The sequence below is a fragment of the Australozyma saopauloensis genome, chromosome 1 (genome assembly GCF_035610405.1).
Source record: "Australozyma saopauloensis chromosome 1, complete sequence".
NCBI lineage: Eukaryota > Fungi > Ascomycota > Pichiomycetes > Serinales > Metschnikowiaceae > Australozyma > Australozyma saopauloensis.
In genome coordinates, this window is record NC_086131.1 from 1,262,853 (window position 1) to 1,276,444 (window position 13,592).

At 43.5% G+C, this 13,592-nt stretch overlaps 2 protein-coding genes across 2 annotated transcripts; one reads left to right on the forward strand and one right to left on the reverse strand.

The window, feature by feature from the left end:
* Positions 1–1,642: 1,642 nt before the first annotated feature.
* PUMCH_000577 (uncharacterized protein) lies at positions 1,643–1,774 on the forward strand (the record flags this gene model as incomplete). Its single annotated transcript, XM_063019656.1, has 1 exon — positions 1,643–1,774. The coding sequence occupies one exon, from the start codon at positions 1,643–1,645 to the stop codon at positions 1,772–1,774; it is 132 nt and encodes a 43-aa protein (XP_062875726.1).
* Positions 1,775–1,882: 108 nt separating this feature from the next.
* On the reverse strand, positions 1,883–13,231 carry PUMCH_000578 (uncharacterized protein; the record flags this gene model as incomplete). Its single annotated transcript, XM_063019657.1, has 1 exon — positions 1,883–13,231. One exon carries the CDS (start codon positions 13,229–13,231, stop codon positions 1,883–1,885), a length of 11,349 nt encoding a protein of 3,782 aa, XP_062875727.1.
* Positions 13,232–13,592: the final 361 nt, after the last annotated feature.

Sequence of the window (13,592 nt, forward strand, 5' to 3'; positions counted from 1 at the left end):
CAATGTCCACCAGCAGGTATTTGAATCTTGCGTGACGAATTTTAAGCGAGAGTCAAAGACTTTCAATGTTGCTACAAAAGCTCAAAAAAATAGATTAAAGCGGTACGAAAGGGATTTTGATAAACTCTCCAACGAGCTTCGTCAGTCATTCAGTGTTAGAATGAGTGGTGACACGAAGAAAAGAAGAGAAACCTTGAAAGAATTCCGTCAGCTATGTACTGATATGAAGGATGATTACTATAATCTGTACATCAAGCTTTTTCACTTGTTTCAAGTCCCCTTCCTTGTTCAGTCAGATCCTTCATACCAAGCAATACGAGAAACAGTCGAGATGGACTTTTTGAATCATCAAGACGGCAGTGTGCGATACCAGGTCCATAAATCCTTGGCTTTGGAGTTGGATAAGGCACGTAGGCTGAAGAACAGCAGCAAAATCTGGAAAGCCATGAAGCCACCGTTCTGAACTTGCCCCAGAAAGAATCATGCTCAACCTATCAGCTAAGTTCCAGTCCAAAAACGCTGAGATTTGACTCTACTTGAATTTGGAAACTGTCTGCTTTTTGTGAGGTTGTCTGTTCATCTCTGTTGATATAGTTACCCAGTTGTTGCCTCGGACAAAAGACCTGAACTAGTTTACCTTTGAAAGCAGCTGTAGCTAGCTAGCCCCATTTTTATTCCAAGATGATCTACTGGCATATCGTGAGGAAGCGGCGGGCCATCAGAGACCCATCTTCGGGTCGCCATGATAGCCCGAAGGTGCTGTGCTGTCCTTTCGTTGAAATTCAGAGCGCTTCAATCGATGAGTCTTTTTCGACCGTCAACATCTAACTCGATATTTTTAATTCGGTAATCTAGCGGTAACAATATATGAGTTCCCAAGCAGAGACCAAATAATTCAATACTCGACAGTCGATCTTAGCAAACACGCGCACACAATTTTCAGTAGAGAGCATCACCGGAGCCGTATCAATACATTGAAATAAATTCAGAAATAAAAAAACTTCTCCTTCTCATAATTCCCGAGCTTCTTTATGCCTTCTATCTCCTTGTTCCTTGGGTCTGCCTGCAGTCCCCATACACCCCAAGTTCATGCGACAACACATATTTTGCTGCTTCTTAATCCAACATCATGGTACGTGAGACGCCCGTTCTGGACGCAATTGACGTGTCTTGGCCCCCTAGCCACATGCTGCTGGTCGTGCTGAACATCTCAATTCTTCTTTTCCGCTCATACTAACACCGCAGGCTGAGAAATTATCTGAAGAACAAATCGCAGAATTCAAAGAGGCTTTCGCCCTTTTTGACAAGGACAGCGATGGAAAGGTCACCACCAAAGAGTTGGGTACCGTCATGAGATCCTTGGGCCAGAATCCTTCCGAATCTGAGTTGGCTGACATGATTAATGAGGTTGACGCCAACAGCGACGGCTCTATCGACTTCCCAGAGTTTTTAACAATGATGGCTAAGAAAATGAAGGACACAGACTCCGAGGCCGAGATTGCTGAGGCTTTCAAGGTGTTTGACCGTAACGGAGACGGCAAGATCAGCGCCGCTGAGTTGAGACATGTATTGACATCCATTGGCGAGAAGTTGTCTGACGAGGATGTTGATCAGATGATCCGTGAGGCTGACACTAACAACGATGGCGAGATTGACATCCAGGAGTTTACCCAATTGTTGGCTTCCAAGTAGGAGTTCTCTTCACGTCTGTAGATTATATATATTGCTGTTTATTTCATTAATAGGTCCCTCGAGTGTATCTATCGGAAAGTGAATTCAGCTGTAGTCTACTGTAATTTATTTTATTCTGCTATATTTCACTATAGCCTACAGTAGCCTTCTGTAGCAACAAGTGTCACTAATTCATACTTTTTTATATACTTTACTTCGCAGAATTGCCTCGAATACTCTGGAATTGCCCAATTGACCGCATCCGTGGCATCGTAGATGATCTAGGCATCGTTGATGACCTTGGGAATGCATGTCTGGTCGAATTCTCCACGTCAACATTCGCATCATACAAACTTTCAATCTCATCAGGGCCTGCGGTGTTGCGAACTGGCAGACGAACGCTTTGCGCTGCTGTCATCGGCCTCAGGCCTATTCCCTCGTCAAGATTTCTATTGACAAGGTATCTCAATGCGTTGAGCCAAATATTGTGTCTCTGTCTTGTAGGACAAGTAATCTTAATCGAGCCGGTTTGGGAGTGCACCACGATAGACTTGTGATGAAGTCCTGGCGGCAATGGGTTAGGGTCTTCCACATCTTCAACTTTGATGATGGCCATGGCCTTTGTCTTCACCTCTGAAGGGTTGGTCAACACTGGGTTTGAAGACGACCAGTAGAGCGTCAAAGAGTATGGATGAACCCAGAAGTACCGCTCATGACGCGAGGCAGAGATGACGCTCAAAGGTCCAAGCTTTCGGTAGTACTTGAACAAGTATTCACCAATCACCACTTGAGTAATGGCTGGGATCATGGACTTGTCGGTAAATGAGATATTGGTGGCTATCGAGAGAGCAGTGATGGAATGTGGAATACTGTTATGCGAGTGAATGCTGAGGTTAGACCTCGCAGATTTGGATCTTACCATTCCTGTTCCTGACAAATTGGACGCGATTGTGTCCGCGCCTATCGATGGCACCTTCTGAAGGGTAGAAGATCCCACTTCAAAGAAACCCTTCTTCTCCGCAAACTGTTTGAAGGTGTCCTCATCGATGGTTTCAATGTTCATAGACTCGCTATGAGTGAGCCTATTGAAATATGGTGTTGGAATAACCTTAACTTGATTCAATTCAGGAGTCTGCTGAGAATCCGTAGCAACAAAAGCGGTCTCAGGAATGCAAAGCATGTTCCATTTCTTTGCCAAGTCCCGGAACATTGTTTGGTCATTTATAGTGGCAGAAGCACGTTTCATTTCTTGTAACTCCGAGTCTGGAACAACGTTGAGACCCAACTCCTCAGCATCCTTCTTGAGACTCTCCTCCGTTGCAAATTCCTTTTGTTGTGGCAAAGGCGTTTTAATCTCCTGGTATTCGTCCTTACTCAATACCACCATATCCAAGTTACGCAACTTTTGTACAAGTTCTTCCGTGTTTGGAGTTTGGTTTGACAGACGAAGCTCGTGGATTGTGGAGTCACGTTCTGCGAGAGTTTGCTTCAACTTAGTGACCTCGACCGCTGGAATCAAGGACATCGAGAGTCCTGCTGCAAGTGCCAGAAGTGTTTCCACGGTGTGTGGCTTTTGGAGTCTCTCATATTCGTCAAGCCCAATTGCAACTAATCCATAATCGGGTGCCATGGACTTGAACTCTTCCAGATTCTTTGTAAGATTCTCGTCCTTGCCCATAAGGCTAAATCCGAGCCCTTCAATGCGAGATCTTATATCGGGCAAAGACTCGGGATCTGAGAAATATTTGTTGATCGCAACATCAGAGTCTTGTGGATTTTCATCGAGAAGCGCCTTTTGATTCTTGATTTCTGTCTGAAGATTATTCAATTCCTCATCTGAAATGAGTGAAAATCCGAAAACTCCAGCTTGCTCGCGGAGAAGGGGAACCAGGTACACATCTTCTTTCAGCTCTAGCTCTTTCAACTTCGCGGAAAATTCATCTCTTTCGAGAATGGCCTGCTGATTAGTCTCCTTGAGCTCCGCAAATTCCATGGCCATCGATGAGAAATTCTCAAACTCATCGTTAGAAATGAGTTTGAACTCACTTCCTGCTGCACGGTCTTCCAACGATTTGTTCGCCTCACGTCTAAGTTCCTCGAGAGTAAATGTAGATATGATGCTGTGCTCTTTAGCGGCAGCAGCAGACTCAAGATCGTCAATTGTCGGTTCACGAGCTTTCTGATACATGTCGCTGAACTCACCAACAGATACGACTACCAAGCCATCACGTGTTGCCCGTTCCTCCAAGGAAAGCGCCACCTCCTTGCGCAATTCTGCAAGTTCGTCGACTGCAATTAGCTCCTTGTTATATCCACGAGCTTTATCGGAGAGAAGGCTTAGGGATGGGGCGTTTAACTGGTTGATCATGACCTCGTGATCCGAAATAGCTAACAATTTGAAACCATTTCTGGTAGCCTTGTTCTCTAGAGGTTCGGCAACAGAAGACTTCAAGTCAGCCAACTCGTTTTTGTTAATAAGACAAAACTCACGTTCGTCACTCCATTCGAGCAACTTTTCAAAAGAGGGATGTTTGAGCGATTCAAAATCCGCATTACTCAATAGTATTGAATCAATTTGCAGAACGAGACCATTCACAAATTCTGTGGTTGGCTGATCGACCTGTTCACGTAACTCCTTATACTGAGTCACTTGCTTGTTCAACGACTCGAGATCATCAGATTTAACTGCAAACATGCCGACAGAAGCTGCCTTCTCATCTAGAGTTTGGTCAGAAGAAGCTTTCAATTCCGAAAATTCCTGCATTCCAAGAACAATTGAGTCTTGTTTGGCCGCTAAGTCAGACAATGGCAATTTTTTATATGATCTCAAATCTTCAACTTCTTGCAGATCAACAATTTCTTTATTCAACAATTTGGCGTTCTGTTCCAAATATTCAGACGATGGCGATGCGAAGCTTTCCTTTATATTCATCAATTCAGCTAAAGCCGCAGCTGTGACAATACTTGATCCAAATACAGAAGCCTTGGATTCCAAGTACTCGAGAGATGGAGTTTCGTGTGCTTCCAGGATATCGCGAAGCTTTTGATGCTCTTGATTCGATAATACAATACGGCTGTTGATTTGCGCGTGTTTCTCCAAGTAATCAACTGATGGCTGGTTGAACAGGGATTCAGTGGACTTGAATTCCTCAAGCCTTTCTACTGGCACTAGCATGTGATTCTTCTTCTTCGATTCTTCTTCCAAGTACTCAAACAGAGGTGACTTGTGTGACTTTTCGGTGTTTTCAAGACTCTTGAGTCTGTCAGAACCAAGCACGACAGATCCGAGCAGCAAAGCACCCATTGCAAGAATATCCAATGTAGGCGACTGAAGTTGCTTTTCTCTACTCACAAGCTCTTCATATCTGTCGTTGGGTAAAGCAACATGCTGATGCACCAGAAGATGATCTTGCAAAAACTCGAAAGGAGGAGCTAGAAGGATTTTCTCCTTCTCGGTGAGTTCTGAGACACGTTGCGAGGTAAGGACCTGTCTATCAAGCTTTTGCACATGGGATTCTAAGTACTCAAGACTAGGCTCTTTGTATTGCTTCTCTGTTTGCTCGAGGCTCTCCAATCTGTCCTTACTCAACATCAAATGGTCATAGTTGGCTACCTTAGACTCAAGATATTCATAGCTTGGCTCATTATAATTTTGCTTGAGTTCATCGAATTCTTGCTCCTGGCGAGATTCTAAGACAGAATAATCTAAAGCTTTTGCTTTTTCCTGCAAATACTCTAGAGTTGGACTCTCGTACCGTAAGGCAGTATCACTCAACATAGCAGAGTCCTCACGAGTCAAGAGAACATGGTTCTGAGAGGTAGCTTGTTCTTTCAAGTATTCCAAAGAAGGACTCTCAAATTTGGCTTTAGTACTTTCAAACATACTCAATTCGGTGTTAGGAAGTAATACATGACCCTTTGAGCAGGCCTTTTCCTTCAAGTAATCTAAACTTGGTTCATTGTACTGGGCATCCGCAGAGACCAATTGAGCGTACTTTTCATTTGATGAAGCAACGTAGCCATGATTGCTCAAATTTTCAGTCAAATATTCGAGCGATGGTTGTCCAAATTGTGACTGGATGTTCTTTAACTCGTTTAATGTCGTTGTTTCCAAGATAGCATGGTCTTTTTCCTGTGCTTTGTTTTGTAAATACTCAAGATCAGGATTGTTGTAAGCACTTTGAATGCCTACCAAGCTATCAAATTCAGTCATAGCTATCGTCTTGTAGCCAAGAGCCTCAGACTTAGCGGAAAGAAGCGAGAGTGGTGGAGCATCAATTTGGCGTTTCATTTCATCAAGATCCGCGCTCAAAACAGTCTCGTATCCGAGACTCTTTGAGTGCGATTGAAGGTAATCAAGAGTTGGCAGTTCAATATTGCTCTTCATGCTAAGAACTTCGGCTTCTGGAAGTATGAGCATGTTGTGAACCTTCGCTTTGTCTTCCAAGAATGCCACACTTGGGCGCTCGGCAATTTCTTGGAGCGTTGCAAAGGTCTTGGTATCAACAAGTTGTAGGTTATGTCTTACAGCTTGTTCTTGCAAGTATTCTGTCTTTGGTTCTTTTAGTTGTTCAACAAGGGCATCATACTCATCTTGATTCACAATAAGAGATCGGTAACCCTTGATCTTTTCATCCAAATAATCCAAGGTTGGGTTCGAAAGTCTCTCCTCAAGGTCACTGAGCTTAGAAATCGAGATAATCTGGTGATCGTTGGCTCCAGCCTTATCCTGGATATATTCAAGGGTAGGGTGCTCAATGCTGTCTTTGAGAACCGTATGATCACTCTCTTTCATAACAATTAGATTGAAACTTTGAGCCTTCTCTTTCAAGTAGTCAATAGAGGGGTTGCTTACTTGGCCTTGAAGTTCTGCAAGTTCGTTCTTAAGATTTTTGTAGTCACTAATGCCCACGAGCTCCAATTCGACTACCTTAGACTTTTCTCTCAAGTACTCAATAGATGGGGACTCAATCTTTCCCTTGAGCTCATCAAAAACATCCCTCTTAACGAGTGCATAGTCCAATCCCTCTGATTTTTCTTGCAAAAATTGCAAAGATGGAGAGTTGACAGCTTCGTGGAGGGCTTCCAATTCACTCTTCTTAATAACGACAGTATCAAGAAGTGCAGCTTTTTCTTCCAAATATTGCATTGATGGGCTATCGACCTTCTGATTGAGAGCATCAAGAGCGCTCTTCTCAATCACCAAAAGGCCCAACGTCTCTGCTTTCTCCGAGAGTATATCTCTTGATGGATTGGCATCTTTTTTGCGGAGCTCAATTAACTTATCCATTTCGTCACTTTCAGTGAGGACACAACCTAGAGAGCTTGCCTTCTGGCTCAAAAGCTCCCTGGTTGGATGTAAATCACGTTCCAACAAATTCTTATATTGCTCACGATTCACTAAAGCAAGGTCTAGGTTTCTTGCTTTCTCTTTAAGGAAGTCTGTTGTAGGTGATTCATATGTGGACTTCCAAATCTGATATTGCTCATTTGGAACAAGTTTCATTGTTTTCGCCCTCTCCTTGTCCTCAAGGTGTTTTTCAAATTCTTCATTTGGTACCAGTACATAGCCATGTTTCGATAGAGAAGATATCAAAAATTCTTTTTCCGGATTCTCTGCCAAGGATCTTAAGTCTTTAAGCTCATCCGCCTCAATGATCTCCAAGTCGAGACGTTGAGCACACTTTTTCAAATGTCCCGAGTCTGGTTCATTGGCAAGCTGGAGAATCTTGTAATGCTCGGTTTGAGGCAATACAACTGCTTCCACATCCCTTGCCTTTTGCTGTAAATGGGCGATTGATGGAGTATGCGCGAGCTGATTTAACTCACTATATTGTGCGTCTGGAATCACAGAGTATTTATGAGATGCTGCAGACGATTTAATGAATTCTAAGTCTGGCAGCTCGGTTTTCTGTTTTAATTGCTCCAATTCCTTTTGGTCTACAAGCTCGTATCCTTGCTTCTTCGCACTAGTTACGATCTCGTCAAAGGACGGATTATTTGCGGATTTTTTCAAGGCTGCTAAAGCTGCGGTTGACATTGTTGCAAGACCTAATAATCCTGCAACTTTTTCAACATGTGCTGTAGGAGGTGATGAAGCAAGTGATTTGAGATTATTCAACTGCGTAACTCCGATGACAGTTGCTCCATGCTTCTGAGCAGATGTCTCCAAATCTTCCTTTGAAGGTTCAACGAGAGCATTGTAAGCCTCATTCGCAACCAAGGTATAAGAAAATCCTTCAGCCAATTTTTTGACGTGATCGAGAGGTGGCGTATCGGCAAGAGCGCACACTTCGTCGTACTTATTCTCATCAACAGCCACATAATTGTGAAGGAGGGCGAGTTCCTTAATCTCATCAAGACTTGGATGTTTGAAACCGTCCAATTGAGCTTCGGAAATGACACAATAGTGCTGTTCCTTTGCAAGCTTCTCTAGACGTGGAATAGAAAATTCGTTTGCGAGCTTTTTGAGCTCATCAAATTCTTTTTGTGGTACACAAGCATGCGAGTGCGACTCACAAAGCTCTTTAATTTTTGGAATGCTTGGCTCTACAAGGGCGCAATGTTCCTGTTCAGATAACAAGACAAAATGGTTCTTTGTCACTAATTCCTTAATATGCTCCATTGATGGACTGTGGGCCAAGTCATTAAGAGCATTGTAAGACTTTTGATCAATGACAATGTGGTCTAATTTAGAAGCTACATCCTGAAGATGCACAATATCTGGCTCGTATGCGAGTTTTTGCAATCTGGTAAGTTCATCTTTATCAAGAACGTGCTGATTGTGAAGAGCAGCAAATTCGCGCACTTTGGCCATGTCTGGAGAGGTTGAGATTTGCCTAAGCTCGTTTAGCTCTGCTGAGGGTACAACAGAATACTCGATGGACTTTGCGTGGGTCTGGAGATGACTCAAGTCAGGCGAGTGCGCCAATGACTCGAGGTTTTCGAATTCTTGTCTCTCTAAAGCCACATAATTGAGGCGCTCTGCCATTGACTTCAACTCATTTGGATTTGGGGTCTCTGCAACGCGTCTCAATTCTTGAAGATCGTAGACTGAGATAATGGCATGATGGTGCAAATCTGCGAGCCTTTTAAATTTTTCGTAACTATCGTCGCTGGCAGCATCTCGAAGTTCAGCAATCTCGTTGTGAGGGATGGCGCTGAGTTCGTAGAGGCCACAAGTTTCGAGGATTTTGTCCTTCGTGGGTTTCTCAGCTTGTTCCACAAGGGTATTATGAGCCTCTCTCTCCAAAAGAACATGATCATTCCTTTCAGCAAGCTCACGTACTCTTTCAATCAGAGGGTGATTAGCGGTTTGCTCCAAGAGTTCATAGTCAGTCTTTAAGAGAACAGTGTGTCCCATTTGCAGAGCTTTTGCAGAAATGAATTCGTGAGAAGGTGATTCAAGGTCATGCTTTAATTTGGCAAACTCGGAGGATTCAATGACCTCGTGGTTCAAATCTGAAGCTTTCGTCTTGATGTGTTCGATTGCAGGAGAATTAGCACGAAGCTCGAGGGAACTGTAGTCAGCCATTGGAACTATAGTATGATCCAAAGCAGAAGCTTTTTCGACTAAGAATTCCAAAGGTGGTTGCTTGACAAAATTTTGAACTTCTTCAAAATCTTCTTTCTCAACGACAAGCAGGTCGTACAAGGCAGCCTTTTCCTCCAAATAGTGATAGTTTGGCTTTTCATACTCCTCTACAGGGAGGAGAATATAATTTTGCTTGGAAGCCTTTTCTTTCAAGTCTTCAATGCTAGGAGATTCGATGAGCAGTTCAAGTTTCTCATGATCCTGTTTGCTCAACAAAACCATGCCAGAAAATTCAGCTTTTTCCCTCAAGTATGTGGTGGACGGAGATTGAATGGATTTTTCCATGGTTGCAAATTTATCTGCATCGACCAAACAATGTCCCAGCAAATCTGCCTTTCCGCTCAAGTAATCGATGGAAGGAGATTCTATAGAACGCATAAGATCTTCATAAGCTGGCTTTTCAAGGACTTTCATGCCGACACTGTCCGCCTTTTCCAGCAAGTATTCAACAGACGGGCTTTCAATAGATTTTTTCATAGAGTCATAGGTTAATTGGTCCAAAACAATAGATTGATGCAATGCCGCCTTTTCTTGCAAGTACTCCACGCCTGGTGTTTCCATAGACTGTACCATCCGGGCATATTCATCTTTGTCGGTAACAATAAGGGAGTGAGAGGCTGCCTTTTCTACCAAATACTCGGTGGAAGGAGATTCAAGAGATGCGGTAATTGCGTCATAATTCGATTTCTCAACTAAGAGCATTCCCTTCGTCTCTGCTTTCGCATTCAAGTAGTCAAGAGAGGGTGTTTCAAGCGATTCAACCATCTCATCATATTTTGCTTTGTCTGTCACTACCATCTCACTCTTTTCTGCTTGTGTCTTCAAATACTCAACGGAGGGCGAGTCAATAGAGGCTGACATCGCGTCAAATTGACTCTTCTCCACAAGAAGCATACCTCTTGGCTCAGACTTAGCCTGCAAGTACTCTAGGGAAGGCGACTCGATCGATTCGGTCATTTTTTCATATTCAGCTTTTTGTAACAAAATCAAAGATCTAGCAGCAGCCTTCTCCTCCAAGTGTTCATTTGAAGGGGTATCAATGGTGTGCACCATCATATCATATTTCAGTTTGTCAGTAACTACCAAATCTTCTAAAACCGCCTTTTCCTTCAAGTAGTCTTCAGCAGAGAGCAGGGTTATGCGTTTAAATGTAATGAACTCGTCTTCAGGTATTAAAACCCTAGAATTAGCAGCAGCCTTAGTATTCAAATACTCTAGACTTGGGCTATCTAACAGCGTCTTCAAGGCATTCAATTCATCATTCGGTATGACACTATAATCAAAAGGCTTGGCATTTGCAATGACTTCTTCAATAGTTGGCTCATTGGCAGCCTGAGTCAATTTAGCGAGATCATCACTGTGGATAGTTTTCATTCCATGACCATCTGCCAACAGATTGATTTCATCAATTGATGGATTCTCCACTTTTCTCTTCAATTCCTCGAAGTATGATGTCTCGATAACCAGATGGCCAGCAGCCTTTTCCCGGATATGATCAAGACTTGGTTGGAAAGCAAGATTTTCCAACTCGAGCAATCTATCGTTCTTCAATATACTATGGCCAAGCTTTGAAGCTCTGTTTGTTACAGTATCAAGATCTGGATTGTAAGCCAATGTCTCAAGTTCTGAGAGCTTATCGCTCGTGATTACCTTATGACCAAGCTCCCCTGCTCTTAATTCCAACGAAGGCAAATCAGGACAGGTAAGCTTCTGATGATCATCATTAGAGATTACTTGGCTGTTGAACAATGAGGCTTTTTTGCCCAAATATTCAAGCAGAGGTGAGTTCACCGAATCATTGAGATTATCCATGACCTCTTTCGCAACAACGACGTGCTCTAATGACTCAGCATTTGCTCTAATCAGCTCGATTGATGGCTTCAAGAGCGACAAGTGGTCAGATTCCTGGATAACCGAGTACCCAAGTCGTTCTGCCTTTTCTTTCAAGTGATCTATAGAAGGTTCCTCTGCTTTTTTCTTGATCTCATCGTAGAGCTGGATCGATGAGAGCAACAAGCCCATTTCATTGGCTTTTTCAGTGAGGTACTCTTTGGATGGTCGATCGAAGTTGATCTCAACATGTTTAAGTCTTGCATACTCTTCGTTGTTTATCGTTTGCAAACCGAGAGACTGAGCTTTTGAAGAGAGGAAACTTTCGGTTGGAGACTCAACCATAGCCTGAGATTTCTCAAGACTTTTGAGGTGATCTTTTGTAATAGTTTCGAATCCCACAGACTGTAATTTCTCAGATAGATATTCAAATGGTGGTGAAACAAATTGAGTCTGAATGTCTCTTAGTTGTGAAAGCTCGTCAGATGGAATGGTGACAAGACCGCTGGCCTCTAATTTATTTTTCATTTCTTGCTCATCCAAGAGGTCTGAATATTCCTCTTGTGTCAAAAGAACCGAACCCTTGTCTTTAAGCAAAGCTGAGAGTCTGTCGGAGGACATGTCCTCAACATTATTATGTTCGAGTTTAGCGTAGTCGGCCAGCGAAAGTAAAACCAAACCGTTGTCTTTAGCAAATTTTTGCACTTGCTCTTCAGTGATAGTGCCCATAGCGCTTGTGAGCTCCTTAGAAAGAACACGGTTGCGCGAGATGTGAGATGGAGATTCAAAATCTAGTTCAGAGCTGTCTGAGTCATGAAGTACGGCTCTCTCGAGCTCAGGAGTGTCACTACTGGCGATGATACTGCTGAGATCAGCTTTTGCATTTTCTTTGGGAAGACCAGATTTCGAAGGCTTGGAAGGAGTATTGGGGGGTAACAGCTCCCAGTCCTCATCATTAGCCCATTTGGGTTGCTGAGCAGACTCTGATTCACTCTCCAGATCATTGAGTACGATGAAATTTGAAGCACGCTTAGCGGGAGAAAGAAAGTGGCTGGCTCTGGTGGCTGATGGGGGCTGTGTGAAATCCTTGCGGTTGAATTTCTTTGAACTCTTAGGGGTATTATGCGAGGATGCGGAAGGAGCATTTCTCAATTTAAGCAAAGAGGACTGTAAGCGAAGAATAGTTTTGTTAGAATTTACAATATTGGCCTTGAGTGTCTCAAGCTCGAGGTCTTTATTGCTTGGGTCAGAGGCAGGAATTGATATTGGAAGAGCACTGAACTCGTCGATGATTTTGTCAAGGTCAGTGGGATCTTCAAGGTCAGGAACCAGTGCTACCAAGAGCTTCTCTGCTGCGGAGCCTTTCGTAACAGTCTCAGTAATTTTGACGTTTTTCAGCGCCGAGACCTGGAGAAGAAGATTATCATTTTCATCGTTGAGGTTTTCAATACGATCTTGCAATTCTGCGACCTCGTTACGATAAGCGTCAGAAACCTGTCTTATTTCGGAGCTCAAAGTCGCAGTTTTGAGATTGAGCTCCTCGTTATCTCGCTGCAAAGAAGACACGCGAAGCGTTGTTTCGTTGTGCGTTTTGACCAACCGCTCGTTAGCGGACTTAAGCGCACCCATCTCCTCGTTTACCTTCGACAACATCGTCTCCAACTCCCAATTCTTATCCTTGAGCTGGACTTCGGTATCGGCAGCCGACCGTGATGACTTGGAGAGGGTGTTCACGTGCAGTTTGAACTCGGCTAGCTCATCCGTTTGTCCTTTCAATTTCGATTTTAACTTCAGGTTCTCAGCTGCCAAACGTCTACATTCGCTGAGCAAATTTTCACTGAGTCCAACTACAAAATTCATATCCTGGCCCTTGGATTCAGGCCGCAAGTGTGGCCGAGGCAGCGGGATCACGGTGGTATTTCCACTTACATTGTCTGACCTCGACAGACCTGGAGTCGGCAAGTTTCGGCGAGAAGTTTGAGCCAGAGATGAATTCGACGCGGTGAGATTCTGGAGGGGCAGTTTTTTATCTACGACAGGCGGAGTTTGCCCCGGTTTCTTTGCTCCAAAGAGTTTCTTCTGGATCTCCAGAAGCTGGCCCCGGAGATCGTCCTTGGACGGCGGATGCAGGGACATTAGAAGAAGAGGACCTTAAAAAATAATCTGACTATATCACAGGGGGGAAGTCGCGTATTTATATGTACAAGGTAGAAAATATGTGGTTGGGGTGATATTTCAAGTACATAAACAGACTGCAGGATCGGTTATTAGCAGATCTGGAGTGGTAATGGTGGAGGAAGACCAGAAGTCGAGAAAAGGTGAAAGTCAACGATTAGATTTGGTGATAGGAATGTGGATTTTGAAATCATGGAGAGATATTCCTGAGCAGATATTTTTCGTCTTTTTTTCTGTTTCTGGCCTTTGGTTTTGGTATTGGTCTAATTGATTCAGGGTCCTACAACACGGCGTGAGGGAAGGTTGTAGTAGCAATAAAATC